At 40.9% G+C, this 16,826-nt stretch overlaps 1 protein-coding gene across 2 annotated transcripts in view; it reads right to left on the bottom strand.

The window, feature by feature from the left end:
* The window catches only part of ANTXR2 (ANTXR cell adhesion molecule 2), a 118,074-nt gene that overhangs the window by 68,105 nt on the left and 33,143 nt on the right, over nt 1–16,826 (bottom strand). For both annotated transcript variants that reach the window (XM_075089914.1, XM_075089915.1), the window contains exon 10: nt 13,079–13,148. In XM_075089914.1, coding sequence (XP_074946015.1) covers nt 13,079–13,148 — 70 coding nt within the window. The remainder of the gene's footprint in view (nt 1–13,078; nt 13,149–16,826) is intronic.

The following is a 16,826-nucleotide window of genomic DNA, read 5'->3' as shown; positions in this document are numbered from 1 at the left end:
GTGCAAAGACATGCCAAGCCTGAGCCGGTAGGCATGGGTAATTAGCACGTTGTGTGGACAGTCACAAACTCTATTGCTTTTTATATAACCACAGGTCTAACGTACCCTCTTCCAGTGGTCCAGACTTTTAAAACTATTTCATTGTAATAGGAAAAACTGTTGGTTTATTTACAGTTCATAGCCCTTGCTCAACGTGGTAGGTATTTTCCTGTATTTTGTCTGTGAAGTATCACTTTTTGGATGGGAATCAATCCTGGAAAACTTAGTGTGAAAAGGGCTTCTAAAGAAATGTTCTTATTTATGACCAACGTTAACCACAAGACTCTTGCAACCTTAAAGTGCATCAGTCATGGCCCGCTGGCCGTTCTAATAAATAATTTACCAAAAAATGTAACTTGAGAAAACCCAACAACTGCAAATCTTTCCTTCCTTTATATTCACTGCTGTTTTATTGTTACAGAAGAGGAACATGGCCCACTGTCGTATGCCACTACAGCGCCAGTCTGAAGAATTTCATACCCTGTGAAATACAGCCGACATTTCAATCCCGCAGTAACCTATTTGCAAAGTATTCATTTGCTCCTTACTTTATGAGTATCCAATAAAAGACTGCCATTTTATGACCCATTAAAAAGATGAAAAAATTAAATAAAATTGTGAAAGACATTTGCTGGAAGTAATAAATAATTTACCTCTGATTTTCACACATTGAAAATTAAACTGGCAACTGCTCAAAAAGTTATTAAAATTATGGTGACAAAGGTATTTTAGAATCAAGTGCCAGCATTAAAATAGCTAAAATGCTGTACACAGTGGGAAGGAAAAAAATAGATCTATGTATTTAAAGGGGTGCTTTCCCTTAAAAAACCTACCTCCCTGAATTAATATATAACTTTATTACACAGATATTATTGGTAAGCCAGTAGTAAGTGTGTGTGTGTGTGTGTGTGTGTTCTAAATATACATACATATGCATCTGTGTGTGTTCTTGCATACATATATATATATCATACACGTATACAGCAATCACACACTGGAAGAAGGGTTTGGTGGAACTACCAATTTAAGTATAATTTCTTGCATGCCTATCGCTTTACCCCCGTGTCATTTGCCACACCCTACACCGCAGCCTGGCAGCACAAAGGCATGCCACCAGGACCATGCTTTATTTTGATGGTCACCCGAAGGATGGAGAAGCTGGAACGCACTGTGACTGACTGTGGCACATTCAGGTTTTTAACACAGGAATATTTACTGCTGTTCACAGCTGGAGCAAATACAAGGTGTCATTCAGTGCAAGTACTTCGTGTTTTAGAGATTGAAGGAAAAGCTTCATTGCCAAACAATACTGACCTCACCTTGGGAGGCAGACTGAAATTTTTAGTGGCAGGTGAGGCAGCCTCTGTCATGGCATCCCTCATTTTCTGCCAGGAGGTTGATAAGCAGGGGTAGTGGCATACACAGGGAGACAACTAATCCTCAACTATAGGGTAGGGGAGGCTGCTGTAGGACACCAGCGATAATTGGTGTTATCTCAGTGGGGTCACCTCCAATCTCACTGTATGGACACAGGAGTTTCATTTGACCAGCTCGAGTTTGAAATCATTGGCCATTATCTGCTGATGAAACAACTAATATTTATGTACACATTCTCACCAACCAAAGCACAGAGTATCCTTTCCCCTGTTCTCAGTTAACACTCCAGGACACAAAGGTGACTCTCTGCGTCTAGGGACACATCGCTGCAGCAGGAGGAGGCAATGCAAAGCCACGGAGGAAGGTATTTCAAGTCCATGCTTCTGGTTTTGTTGCTCTTCCTAGACCAAAAGTCCCAGTTGCAGAAGGATGCTGCAAGTTCCTTTGGAGCAGGGCTACAAACCCTGCCTGCCCAACATTCAGTGCAGTTCCGCTGTGCCAAGTGTCAGCTATGCATGGGAGGCGTAGGAAACAGTTAACCCGAGTCGATGGGAATTGCACTGGGGACCGTTAATAACCACAGTTATGCTAAATGGTCAGAGTTGTTTTCCTCCCACCAACCACACAGGCATAAAAAGGATATTTAATTATTTTCTTGAGGATAGCAAGACCTGCAGGCTACGCAAATCATTATGGGGTTTTGGTAAAGAATTGGTACAAACTCTTCGCGGCCACCCACCCCCTTTCGTGGTGTAGCTTAGCAGTGACATAAAGTCAAATTACAGTTCTCTTAGGATCCCCTCGTTACTGCAGAACTATCTAGCTTTCTCAGCAGAATTGTCAATATTTGGGTTTGGCCCTCCATGGGAAATGCACAGAAGCTCAGAGATACTAAAGAAGTATTTTGCTGCTGGGACGTGCTAGTGAATTTGAAAGAACTGGAAGCCAGCAATGAATTAGCACGGGTCTCATGGAATCATGGGAACCTGCAGTAACAGGGTATGAAATGTCATTATTCTGTTAAATTAGTCTATTAATTCAGCTCAGGATACTATGTCCACTGCATAATATTAAGCACTTAGTTCTGCTCACGCACTTTTTCTTAATGCTCTGGGAACACTGTGTGCCCTATTGAGGAACGTGAAGGACTGCATTAGAAATTACTACTGATCTTAACATCAGATCCATATGTCTTAGGAGCCAGTTAGCCTATACAATTCATTGAGGATGTTTCCAGCTGTGAATAGTTCCCATTATAATCTAATTGTGTCAGACTAAATGTATTTCTAAAATATTTTCAGAAGTTAATATTTATAGAATACATTAAGCCTAATCTAGCCATATTTCTGGATTTCCCCTACCTGAGGTTATTTCTCTAGCTATTTTGAGGGGTGGGGGGGCCACTGTGCCATGTGAGTAACACATGATTGGTAATCAATCATACTCTTTTTTATTGGCACAAAATGCTAACATAGGAATAAAAAAGTTTATATGCTGGTGCTGAAAATAAACGCTCGGTCTTGGAGACTTGGCAAAGGAAGGAATTAGTCCTGGTGGGAAAGGATCTGAGTCACGTCAACGCTCCTTACCCAGTGCTACTGGAGAAGAACAGCCATTTACACTGAAGCATAATGTTAATATCAAATCAATGGGCCTAATTAGCCATGAGTACATCTATGATGGAGGAGTAATCCAATCACCTGAGCACAGAGGCTCTGGAATGCGAACAACAGGTGAAAACAACGTGAGCACAAGGAAGTCACATGGCTGACAAGGCAGCAGGAACTCAAAAGGGGGCAAGCATACCTCACTTCCTGGTTTGGTTTTTTTTTTTTTCCTTCTTTGCCTTGGCAGTAGTTGTGTCTACGGTGTTGGGGAACTGCTCAGCTGCTGTGTGCTGGAAAGGCAAAAAGCCTTCAGGAAGGCTGAACAACCAACAGAAGCCCAGGGTTTGTTCTCGTAGCTGGTACCTCCTTTTGCAAGAGCGGATGGCTTGTTCTCCTTCATCGTGCACTTCTTAAGGTACAACTGGTTACTGAGAGGGTAACTAGTCATGTGGGGTTGTTGTGTTTTTGTCTCTTTATGGTAATGACTAGTATTATCTGGAGTATGAGTTTTCTTACTGAACAAGCTACCTGTAACTGGGAAATCCTATTGAATCCTAAATGTAATTGATCCCCTTTTCCCTGGACAAGGTGTTCTTCAAACAATGTGTGGTCGTAATGTAGTTTATAGACTGAGGAAAAGACTTTGAAAATGGATCCTTAAACCCAGAATTGAATGTTTAAACAAATTGCCTAGCTTCTATGTGGCTAAGTAATCATCACAGAAGTTGTCCCTTCCATTAACGAGCAATTCATTTTGTGGCCAAATTAATCTCTTGCTTTAACTATCACAAGGGTTCTGATAAGACTAGTTAACAGCACCCCAAAAAGAAGGTAAAAATGTAATTTCTTAGTTGGAAAGAGAACAGAAAATGCTCAGTGTATCCTGTAAAATACTTAATGCTTTCTTAAAGTAGTCTGAAAGATACACAAGTCAAATCTGCAGCTTGCATACAACCTCCCTTCTTTGGTGCTTCTTCTCTGCACTTGCAACATGTTTTCAAAAATTTTACCTTTCTCAGCCAAGGAGGAAAAAGTGAAAAAAAAAAAAAATAATAATTCCAGCCATAGAAAAGCAATAGTTATATTCTCCTTCTGGTTTTCTGCTACTCACTTCCATGTCTCAAGAAAACTCCTTTGAGTTACACACAACTTCTCTCAGTACTCCTTAAGGCAGACAAAAGAACCCTCTCCTCAAAGTAATGAACTCGAAGAAGTTACGGACTGGCTTGAATTAACAGGTCATGTTGCATGTTCATCTACATGCTCTGAAAATCACATGGTTTTATGTATTTGAGTGTTTGCATGCAGCTTATGTGGGAGATAAACCTGGTGTGACTTGTGAAGAGCATCATTTAAATATATGTTTAGACTTATTTTGTAATAACACATTTGGAATTTCTTAGCTTATCTACTTTGTATTTTCTTTCTATCTGCTAAAAGGAATGCAGAAAGACAAAGGCTAATTTTAACTTAAGATTGTTATTGAGCTACAAAATAACACAGCATTGAAAGGTCGCAATGTAGGATGAGCACAGCACTGATTTTCAGTTCGTAAAGATGCGCATTGTAGGCTGTGTGACGACTGGATGGAAATGGCGTGCATGAGAGGTATTACAGTGGCTGCGGTGGTCTGTTATGCCAACAGTGAGCTAATAAGATGTGAAAATTGGTGCTGGGTTAGGTCTAAATATTAGCTTACTGCCTGCTTGGTTTTTTAATGCCTGCAGAGTGAGAAGGAAGTACAACTGTGTAATCTTAACAATAAGTTAATGACACTTTTCGTGGGGGAACGTAAATCTGCTTATCATTCACACCCAGCCCCCACTCGCACACATTTCTAAAGGCTTTCATATGCCTCCTTTGAGAGAACTAATGGTACTGTATCAGCTCTCTTTCTATTTAGATAGTTATTTCATATTTGCTTGAAGAATTGGGCCAATGTTTTTGAAAGCACATCTAACTATACCATATGCCTACTTAAATCATCCCTATCAAACAAGTTGTAGGATGATGCTCTGGTTCATTCTGTTCTGTTTTCCCTTCCTTCACAATGTGTTTATGTATATTTATCCAATTTGTTCTGTTCCTCTTGCCAAATTGCAGGTTTGAGATCTCAACTATGCAGGGGCAGCTGTGCTATTGTTGATGCCTTACAAAACAAAGGTCACAGACTGAGCCTGTATCACTAGAACTAATGACAGCTGTGTGTTAACCATTATGGTGTAGGCACAGAATGATCAGGGTTCACGGACCCTCAGAAGTGGGAATAAATCTTACCTTGCCCTTTGATAAGCAAGAACTCAAAGTCTCATTTTTAAGAAGTAATTTTTGTGCAAATTAGCCTCTTGCAAAATAGCCTGCTGTTTATTTAATTTATTGACATAATTCCTCCCACTGTCTGGAGGGAAAAAAAAAACTTTGAACAGCCCCACCAGAAAAAGCCAAAATCTGAAAAACAAAATGGCAGTTGATTTGCAAGGAATCACCTCTTCTGCATGTAACTTTTCTCACTTTAGAGATTGGTAAGAATTAACAGCTGTTCCAGACTAGGAAGCTACTGAACACATAAGGAAGTAGGCTGCCACAAAATGATGTTTCCATCAAGAGGAGGTTGTTTACAAACCTAGCCCAGCAACTCAAAGTAATGAAACATCAGGGTGGGACTGTTCCAAATGCCCTTTGTTTGGTAAGAAAGATGAATCTGCAAGGCTTGTGAATTCAAAACTACTTGCCCTTTGGGTGGCCTCACATCTTAATGCTTTTTCTCTTGCTGATGTGTCAGACCAGAAGCCATGAGTCTGAAGTTATTTAAAAGGGTGTTTCTTAAAGTTACACGTAGCTTTTGAAATACCAGAGAAGAGGGAATGTAATAGCTGGAGCAGACTAACGAGATGAGGCACATGTCGACGGACACAGCTCTGAGACTATACAGCTGGCTTTGAGGCAGTCTGTCTAAGGCTACCTCACCAGTGTGCTCTTAATTATTTAAGAGAGCACTGGGGAAACTATCATCACATCTGTCACCCACATGCAGGCAGAACCTTCGCTCATTGCAGGACCAGATGTGTTTGTGCGAAACATGTACTACCTACCTACTTAATGGGTTAGAATTATTAGCCAGAAGTTCATTAGGCAAACAAACTAAACACCAGTTAGCCTAGAAAACATCACTCCTTTAACATGGCTTTTACTTCTTTAGAGCCATTATCAACCACAGGAAAAAAGAGGAAAAAAGTAAAGATCCCATAAAGGAGCTGCAGTAAAAAAGACTTATGAAATCTGATCACTGTGTACTAATGAGAACTGCAGGTAATTGCCTTAACTCTGTGCCTCTAAACACTGCAAGTATACTAGCACATGGGAGGAAGCAGGCAGGCTGGCTGAAGGACCTACAGGTGTTGCAGAAAAGGGAATTAACAGTGGGAAAAGGTTATGTGGGTTTGTTTGTTTTTTTTTTCCTTTGTAGAGTCAAGTCAAACTTAAAGGATGGATTCACTGGTTGTGCTTAAGACTGTACATACCCCTGAAGATGCAAACACTTGCGTGGCATTTTGCCTGCATAATGAACTCTGAAACAGTGCTGGCCAATGTAATGTACTATTGTCCCCCGAGAGCTGAAATTCAGAGGTAATTTATAAGTTCCCGGCTCCCAGGTTCATGTCACAAGAAGCAGTGGATGGAATAAAGGCATAGTAGGCTCTGTCTTTGGACTAGTCAGGGCAGGGGGCTGTAGTTAGGATCCTTTGTTAGAAGCCTGCCATGACAACCGTTTTGTAGAACACCTTTCAGCTGCCCTCAAATGCGAGCAGCTGTCTGGAAACCAAATGAGGCAATTGGCAGGATGGAGCCTACAATCCATTCATCTTGGCAGTGTCTGTTTGCTTTCATGTGCCCATGCCCTTCCCCTTAAATCTGGTGCTGGTATTAATAAAAATGACACTTTGAAACCGGAAAGCAAGACTCCAAATACCACTGCTCCACTGTCATGGAAACATCTTTAACTCAAAGCACCTAGATTAAATATGAAGCACGTGCTTCCTCTTTGTATTGAGACATTGTTTCCCAGGGAGGCAGAAGCTGAGGGCAAGAGCGCCAGCGACAGCTTGGGCATGAATTCCTGGGCTTTCAGCTAGTTCTAGATTTTACCCGCATAGCTGCCGTAAAGAATGTTCAAGGCCCCTGAAGTAGTGAGCAGGAACTTCTTGGTGTATCCTGTAAATGGCAATTAATACTTTTTAAAATAGCCTCCTACAGTACTGTTTTACTTAAAATTGGTTTTATGTTAATCTGTCAGAAACCAATAGGAACAAATGCACTGGAGTCACAAGTCTACTTCTCCAACTGCATGGAGCTGCAAGCTCTTCCAGAAGACAGAACCTTGGCTTCCCTTAAGCCCCTATTGAGAGATGTTCTCAAAGCCATGTTTAACTTGAAGCTTGTGGTTAATCCCTGTTTTTGTCAACCCGCAGCCCTGCATGTGATCCACAGCAGAAAGCAGAGCAGCTAATTCTGCCCTAAATTTGTACTTCAGAGATCAAGCCATAATACCAAAACTTTGGCCAGAGAGACAAACTTCTTGACTGCATTCAGGCTATTGCAGCCCACAAAAAATGGTGTAAAAAAGATAAGGAGTATGTTTTAGCACTAGTGCAAACAAAAGTAGACAGAGGGCAGGTAATGCAAACTGCTGAATATAAACAGATAGCATTACTGAACATTACAGGATTTACTTCCTCCTGTGGAAAAAAAATATTTTCTACAAGTGAAACAGAACCCAAAAAAAAGGTTTTATTTTCATACGTGGAGAAGCTGAGAAACTTCTTCACAGGCAGGCACATGGATGCAATAGGTGGTTAAGCTAGTTTCTCAAATAACTAACTTAAAGGCTGAAGGTGCTATGTAAATGAGTTGGTTACTGCTTTCTTCCCTTAGCTTTTTATTCCAAAGGGCTAAGGGATAATATCTGAGTTGTAAAGACAGGATCAAAAGGAAACGGGCGATAAACCAGAAGCTAAGAAATATTAACATCTGAAGACCTGAGAAGTGACAGTGCAGAAACCGCCCAATGCTGCTGATGTTTCCGAATTCCCTCTGAGCTGCCATCCCATTCACAAATGAGGGCAAAACAAGCCAAGCAGCTGCTGTCAACAGGAAGAACAAAGAATCGAATGACACAGGCTCCTCCTGTGAGAGATGTGGTTAATAGCCAAATAAAAGCCTCTCTCAAGGTAGCATTCACAGCTCAGAAACATAGTGATGTGCTTAGTCCTGGAGATCATTTCCCACTACTCTTTCTTTTTTTTCCCAAGGACGAAAGTTCTTACTTTTACAGTTTTAAGATTCTGAGCTATTTAATCTAATTACATTCAGACTCTTGTAAGATGTGCTCAATAAGGTTAATTTTTCCCTCGCTAACTCCCTGTTGGAATATCTGGATAGGAAGTATGTTTCAAGTAGCCACCAAACTTGTGAACTTGTGCTGTTGCCAAGAGCTCTTACTACTAGAAATATATTAAAAAAAAAAATCTGAAGATTGCTAACAGATTATCTCATGCCTTGTTTGCTTTGTTTCAAGTGAACCACAAGCTGGAGACTAAATGTAAGGCAGCTCCTTTGAAATTGGAGGCAGCTAAGAATTTAGGAATACAAGCATAGTAGTTTTCCTTACTACCACACAAAAAGTAATTCCTATTTCATATTTGCTCTTTAAGTGCCACCAGCTGTTCAAGTTGGACAGGATGTAGGAAGGGATATACACAAGCTGAGGCCAATGTGATTTGAAGAGAGGGCAAATAAGGTCATTAAAGAGCTGTGCAGACTGTACCACATCTGCATGAGATAAGAACATAAATTCTAGGTAACTGTGAGCAAGGTTTCACTTGCACTCGGGTGTATGTTTGGATCTCTCCTTTTCAGTTTTGCTATTCCTTAAGCTTACAAGCCCAAGGAGAAAGTTACTGTCCGCTTCTGTCCTAGGGCAACCCCTCAGGTAAAGTCAAGTGCCATTCTCCGCAAAGATGTCGAAATGTCGCTCAACTGAGTGATGGAAACTGTGTGATACTTAAATGAAAGCAGTGATCCCAGTTAACCCAGTGTTTGCCCTGACAACCCTGCTGACATTTTGAAACGCACAACCAACTTACTGTACACATGCTCAGCTAGACTTAGTCCCTGTCTTTCAAATTATGAGAAGCTTATATATCTTATTGGACCGAGATGTAAATCCTCACTTCATTTTATAAACTAATCTTAGAGCAAACACTGTATGAATTCAAGTGCAGGATGCATAGAGATGGAAGCTGGCCAGCAACCCTGCAGCTGCATTTAAAAACAAAGTACTGTAGTCCTCTGAACTGTTTAAAGAACTATGACAACTTCTCAGCGTGTTGGTTCATTTTGAATAATTCACCGCCTATCCTAGATCTAACCTCTCTTGCTTTGCCTAGACAAGTAACTTCCCTAGATCAAATTGGATTTTTTCAGTAGGCACCAGCAAATCCAAGATCTCTTACTGTAATATTCCAATGAGAGACTAGAGCTCAAATGAAGTGAAGTAGTTAAGTAGCAGACATGTAAATATTCGTTACAAATATTTCAGTAAAATATGGTGGTGTTGTGCTACTTTAAACTTTTATTATTGTCATCTACTGTTCAAATAAAAGAGAATTTGTAAATGTTCAGGAAGTAAGAGAAACGTATGTTGTTTTGATAGCCTTTCTGTTGAAGGCAGAGGGGATTTTACCACTGGCTTAGAGGAACAGAAGCCATCTGTTTGTGAAGTCAAGCCTACAGATATGTTTTCTGAATGCACGCTCAAAGAACTTGGAGCAAAATGAAGAGAAGAAAAGCAAAGGTAACACAAGAACACAGACTTATAAAAATACACCAGTTTTTCCTGTACTGCTCTTCCAAAGAGACAAAGGCTTTGTTTTCTTCCCAAAGGACCACAATGACAGAAATGTCTAAAGTAATAGAGAGGACAAAGAAATCTCTGATTCAGTATGGGGCCTTTGACCTATGGCAGGACAGCAAAATCAAGCTTGAGCTAAAAAGGGGAACTGACTTTCTCAAATATTGAGCAAGACCCTAGAAATATATGGCTTTTAAATGGTCAGTGCCGTAGAATCTGAGACCTTTTTAGTAAACCAGCATAGCTGTAATGTTACACTTGCCCTCACATAAATAGGTGATCTCTCAAAGTACATGAGTCAAAGCAATTCTGGGTCTGTCTCCTGATCTTACTGAAGAATGTGCATGGTACTTTCCCTGTCTGGATTATTTCAATATTTTCTAACATGTTTTATAATGCATAGGCAGCTTGTGTAAAAATCCCAAGTAATTCTCAACTGTTAGCTAATCAGACATCTTTCAAAATGAGCTGGTTTTGCAAGCAGATTATGTGATTTTGCACTTCAGAAGTGGCACGACAAGAAGGTGTTTTAAATGGCACAAGCAGCAGAGTCATGTTGTCACATAACCTAAGGATACCACATCCATCTGTTACATGGTACTGTGAAAAAACAGGCTTTGAAAAGAATGCTTGGTTAAATATACAGCTGGCGTTTTGGAGGCTCCAAACTAAATGCAGCCAGCAGCTGGAAAGAGTAGAAATACACAATGGCGTAAGTCCAGGAGACCAGGGGTTTACCAACTCAACATCTTGGGTACTTTGGCACTTTACCTATTCCATGTGGATTTCTATTGTTCTGCATGTTCAAATTGCCAATTCATCAGTGAACATGAAGTGTCTCCAATTAGAAAAATATAACAAAACCTGTTAAGTGTGATTCTACCATTTACCCAGAAACAAAGCTGCAGGTATAGTAGTCACAAAGCTATCGTCGTCTGCTTGTATTGCTCTTAACGCCATTAAAAGAGCACTAGGAAAAGAGCAGACCGGTTGTTGCTATATTAGCAACTAATATTAGCTTGACTACATGAGGAATTACTGGGAGTTATCCAGCAATAGTCTGAGCTGTGCCAACGGAAAGTCAAGAGTTCAAGTATGTACATATCTTTCATAGCTGTTCGTCTTCTGCATAGCACACTGTTTATCTCTGGGCCAAAGCCATAACTGCTTCAATATCAGGTTATGGAAGTATATTGCACGTAGTGAACTCCAAAATATTTTGTTCCCATGAACCTGTACAACTTCATGTGTGTTGTTCATGCGTTCTTTCCTACAAACACTGCTGAAAAGAAACGTGCTGTAATTAGGTGCTTGATCTGCAGTGCCATTACTATATGGTGAGTTGTCTATTTCAATAATGCTTCACAGGCCGAACAAGCTCTTCAAAGAATAAGAAAAGAATGCAGCATGGTCAAATAACTTCCTCTGTGCTTTAATCTAAACAAATATTCCATGCATTTCACATCCATTTGGCAAGAAAGGCTGTTTGCGTACTGTCAGATTAATAGCGTGTAGAAAAGCATTTACAGTTTCAGGTCTTGGGGTGCTTAATACTGGGGGCCTAATTTGCCGCCACTGTTCTTGTGTTGTAACTCCACTGAAACACTTGGCATGGAGAGGAGGAGTTTGTAACCTGACTGATTTACATAGTTCTGATGACAAAAATAGTTCTCTTACAGCTGCACACGGTGCTGGTTTGTTTCAGCTAAGACAGCAGTTTGGTACAGCTGTTTTGTTGTACAATTGGCTCACAATCTCATGTAGCCCAGCTCAGCTGAAAACAGTGAGACTGCACTGTTCAATATAAAGGCAAGTAGGTCTAACAAACTCCTGCTGAACATTGTGCATAGCTATGTAAAAGGCAACTTAGGTTTTCCTGATACTCAACAGCATTAAAAACTCATCCCTTTCCTCTGCTCTCCCATGTAAATCTACTCTGTGCTTGTTTTCCCTGCATTGCCATAAACAGCGTTTATTCCCCACAGGGAAGCTTTGGCTGCTGCACAGAGGCTATGATGCAGCTCCTCTGCAGTTATTCACCCCACTCTCTTCCACTGGGGTTAATCACTGAAGTTTTTTTTGTTCTACTGCTTTCCAACTTTCCTTCTCCTGGTTGCCATTTAATGCACAAAACAGATGTGTACTTGGGGGTTTGCTATTGGTCTTACAGTACAACTGAAGTGGTTGATTGTTGCTTAACTCAGAAAAGTAACTACTGAAAATCATCTATGCAGTATGCTTAGTTCTTCAACTGATAAGAATTGCCACAGAAAAATGACAAGGCAAAGCTGTAACCAACTACTGTACTTCCTACTGGATTAATATTAACCTCATCCCAAATAACTCTCAGAGAAGAACTTGCGAAATGGGGAGGAAATCAACAGCCTGAAAGCCTTTGCCCTCCTGCAGGGCCAAGACCTGACATGAAATTTTCTGACTTCTGATTAGCTTAGAATTTCACAAATCTGAACAATGAAGTTGAAGTGATCTGAAAAGCCTAGGGCATGTCTGAATGTGAGAGGAGGAGGGAAGGATTAGTACTCAAAGGGCCAGAAGTAATGTGCAGCCATGGCCAGTGACACTTAGAATAAGGCTAGAACTGCAGTTCAGCCACAGTGCTGTTACGAGACTGCTGCAGTTGTTAAATTAGTGCCTCATTTTATCATTACATGTTGAGCAGTGGTACGCATCTTGACACATAATTTTAATAATAGCTTGTAAGTGTCAGTGATAATGTAATCTCTTTAACAATGAGCCTAAAGATTATCCAGAAGAGAGCATATTATGCCCTGTTAAAACAGCTAATCTGCATAAAACTTATGACAAGCCAGACCTTTTCAGTGTTTAATAAACTGGCTGAATATTCATTTTTAAGGCACTGTCCAAATTGGTTTGGTCACAGATGACTATTTAAAGCCCATTCCACAGCTGGCAAATACACCAGGGAAGTAACACAAAAATGGCGGGGGGGGTGTGGGGGGGTGTGTGTGTGTGTGGAACTTGTACAACAACAAACCACCCCCCATAAAAACAACAGAAGACTGCCTCTAGCCATAATACCTCATGATTAACATCAGCAGTAATATCAGCAGTAATGGGTTCAATTCTCCCAAAACATAGGATGACATTTGTTTCAAGTACTTACTGGCCGCTTCTGTATAGGATTGGTGCAGGGCAGAGCAAAAAATCAGATTCCACCTTTTTTGGTTTTTCATCTGAAAAAAGAGATCATGTGAGTTTAATATAGTGTGCTGTTTAAATGAGAGGCTGATGTGTGATCATGCTAGGAAGTCCCTTCCCTTCTCTCAGTATGCTGGTCACTGCTTTTGTGATGTCTGGAACTTACAAGCAAGGCAGGCCCAAGTTAGGGAATAAAGCTGCTGCTTTTTAGAGCTACACCTTGAACACACAAACCCAGAGTTGGCATTATATTGCTTATTTGATTTTAATCAAGTCAGCTCATGCTCTTCCAGAGAGATAATTTCCTAGAATTGACACCATTTTTGCAAGGAGAGAGAACATTATTAGGGGTTTCCTAATACTTGGAAGATGAAGGTTTGTTTCTAGTTAGCTCCCACCCTGTGCATTGCATTTAAGGACTACTGTAGCACTTGTGATCGGAGTGTTGGTTTTTCCAGTGCTTCTGCATTTGAGTCTGTAGCTGTTTGCAAATCTCTTAAACATAGAAAGCATCCATGTATAGAGCACCATGTCCAGCAACAGCACTCCTTTTCTGCATCTGTGAAGAGAGGGGGGAGCTCTTTTACATCATGCGTTTGGTAAGCTGGGAAAAATTCTGCTCCGCTGTGCAGAACCATCCTCTCAAACTTTGCCACGGTAGAGCTGTTAATTTCTGTACTGGAGCTGCTGCTGCAGGCATGGGCTATTTCCTGATTTAGGGGGAGATCAGATAAATGATCTGCCAGATAAACTTGGAGATGACTGTCCTGCATTTAGGGAACAGGCAGACACACAACTAGTTCAGGGGCAGCTGAAGGAAGAGCTGTTAGCATAAATGAGCTTTTCTGATGTGCTATAATCTGCACTGACTGCTTGGCCTAGATTTGGGGCTAGTTGTGAGGCGGGGAAGAGGGATTAGCACATTGCCATATGTTTTTGTCTTAATGGTATGTTTCATAGATTATTTTTCTATCCCACAGCTACATTTGGCAGGTTTCCTTTCTAGCATTTGGTAATGGTTCTTTATAAATGCAAAAAGAGAAACATGCCAAATACATCTTTTAAAACCAGAAGAACTGACAAAATAACGGTTTGCTCTGAGGCTGGTACCAGAGCGGAGCCCAGGCTCAGCAAGTGGAACTCTAATATTGAAGTACATCCTCATGCAAGTACCCTCTGTTATGCCTTCAAATGGTGAGGGTTCTGCTGAGACACTGCCAGTTTTTCATAAAGAAAGCAATGAAACAGGAACAACTCTCATTTGCTTGGGGCCATCTCCTCCTACCTGCTACTGCTCAAAGCACCCTTCCTACTTTTTTGTCTGTCTTAGCTCCGCTGTTGTCTTTTAGGTTTCCTCTGAGACAAAAGCATGTGGAGGCCAGCACAGAGCTGTAGAGAATGAGCTTGCATATCACGTGAAGGATTACACCGAATTTCCCTATTTCCTTCTGATACTACTCCCTAAATGTTTGCTGTTGCCCATGGCTGAAGATGAGAATCTGGGTGGGTTGTAGCAGGCCTCTGGCAAGACCCCATACAGCAGATTGTGTTTTTACACTGCAACATATAATAAATACATCACTATGTCATTCCCTTCCGTTCATGTGCTTTAGCGCACCCTTTTGCAAAGCCAAGAAAAAAAAAGGCAGCCCAGAGATGTAGTTGGAAATTCTCACATCAGATGCTAGCAAGTATTTGGTGGCTTCATCCTCTCCAAGTATAGTTATTTCTACCATGGCAAAGCAGACATAGACATGCTGTACAGCTATAAAAGACTGAAGAGTCAAGGAATCGGAGAAACCAGAGTCAGAAAGGATTTCAAAAGGTCATTTAAAGAAGCCAGCAGGCTTTAGACATTCTTCAGTGATGCTCATCTAAGCTGACTTTCTAGGTAACCTATTCCAGGCCTTGAGAAATGTTTACAGTGAGAACCATTCTCCTAATACCTTGCCTAGAACTGCTGCGGAATTTGAAGCCTGTTCCCTCGTGTTCTCTTCTAAGTGGACTGGGAGAGCCCAAATGATAATTTTCAGCCCTGCAGCAGCCCATACTTAATAATTACGTTGGCCATTCTTCCTTTGCTGTAGGTGTAACAAACCGAACTGTTCTGTCCTTCCTTACAGCTTGTGTCCTGGACTACTGCCCAGCCTTGTCAGCCTCCTCTGGACACTATCCACAGAGGATTTGTCCCCCACTTGTAGCACGGAGCACATCAAAATCCAAGTTCCTAGGGGCTATCCTTGGCAGCACAGCACAGCCGTGAATTCACACAGGACCGCAACCTACCAATCATTAGGTACTGTAAGCCTATTGGGTGTATGCTGCTAGCATTGCTACTAAATAATGCCAAAACTTGTATTATGATAGTAGCACCTGATGGCAGGACAGAGGAGGTTTACATTTGTGATACTGATGGAAAATAGCTAACTCTCTCCATATTTTCATATCCTGTAGTTCCCCATCTCCTTAATGCACTGTCAGAAGATCTTGAATGGTACAAATGCCAGTACGAACACAGCCATACTGACGCAAACCTCAAAACACTCATGTAAAGAAGGCAAGTGCTACTGCTGTAATTTCTCAGGTGGCCAGACTGGGGTGTGGAGAAGTGACTGTTCATGGCAAACAACGAGCCAGGAGCAAAGTAAGAATAGAACTGAGGAGTCCCGATAACTTGCAAACCAGCCACTTAGATTGGAATTTAAGTTCTAATTATCTTCAGGTCATGTAATTGATGTGTCCACTATTTGCACTAGATAGTGTGAAATTAATTTTATTCACCTGGAACGAAACTAGTGTGTTTTTGCACTTCTCCAAGACACGTACACCATAATAATAAATATGCAACTGCACCAGTAATTTTGCCACATGGCAAGTTCTAGCTCTGTGAAGCTAATTTATGCAACGATTTTAAGTAAGCAAGCTATAGTTTAACATAGGAAACAAAGGTTACAGTTTTTAACTGAAACTCAAGGGAAATTTATACAGGCAGAATTTATTTACACGAGTTGCCTTTATCCACAACTCCTGTGCTATTCTGTGATTCCTCCAAATTATTTTATATATAAACAGGCAGGAGAGATGGGCAGCCCATTCTAGTATATATGACATCAAGAGTAAGGAAGAAAATGCATTGGAAACACACATTGAATTGGGTAGGAATTTAAGACGGGCTAATGTTAAAATCGGACACTAGGGGAAAAAATGAGTTGGGTTTTTTTCTACAGGTCCGGTTTTGGTCTTCTTCCAGTCTGCTTTGCTTCTAAGAGATACTGTTAGAGCAAGAAGTTGGATGTACTTGCCATCCACTTTGGTTTCTGGATATAAAAAATGGCAGAGATTTCTACTGATGCCATTTTTTTCCACCATCGTCTGCCTTGTGCCAGTTCAGGGAAGAGAGCAGCACAAGGAGACTAATGCAGATTCTGGCATGACTCTTCACCTGCCCTGCTGCAAGTTAATGCACTGAGCAAGAGAAGACCAAGTCCTGAGTATTTTGCTGAAGATAAAATTCTCCATGAGCATACTTAATCAGAAAGCGAAAAGAACCTAGTCTGCATTACCTCTCAATTACTTCTAGAGCTTTTCTAACTTCTGCAGCATTTCACTCAAAAGAATTTCCCCAGTGACACGTCTACTTTGACAAAGGAATAACTAAGTTTTGTAACATTGGGCCAAGGGTGTGTAGTAGTAATAAAAAAACCCACCCATCT

The sequence above is a fragment of the Phalacrocorax aristotelis genome, chromosome 4 (genome assembly GCF_949628215.1).
Source record: "Phalacrocorax aristotelis chromosome 4, bGulAri2.1, whole genome shotgun sequence".
In the NCBI taxonomy this organism is placed as follows: Eukaryota; Metazoa; Chordata; class Aves; order Suliformes; family Phalacrocoracidae; genus Phalacrocorax; species Phalacrocorax aristotelis.
The sequence above is the reverse complement of the archived record's forward strand: the minus strand, read 5'-3'. Positions and strand labels throughout refer to the sequence as shown.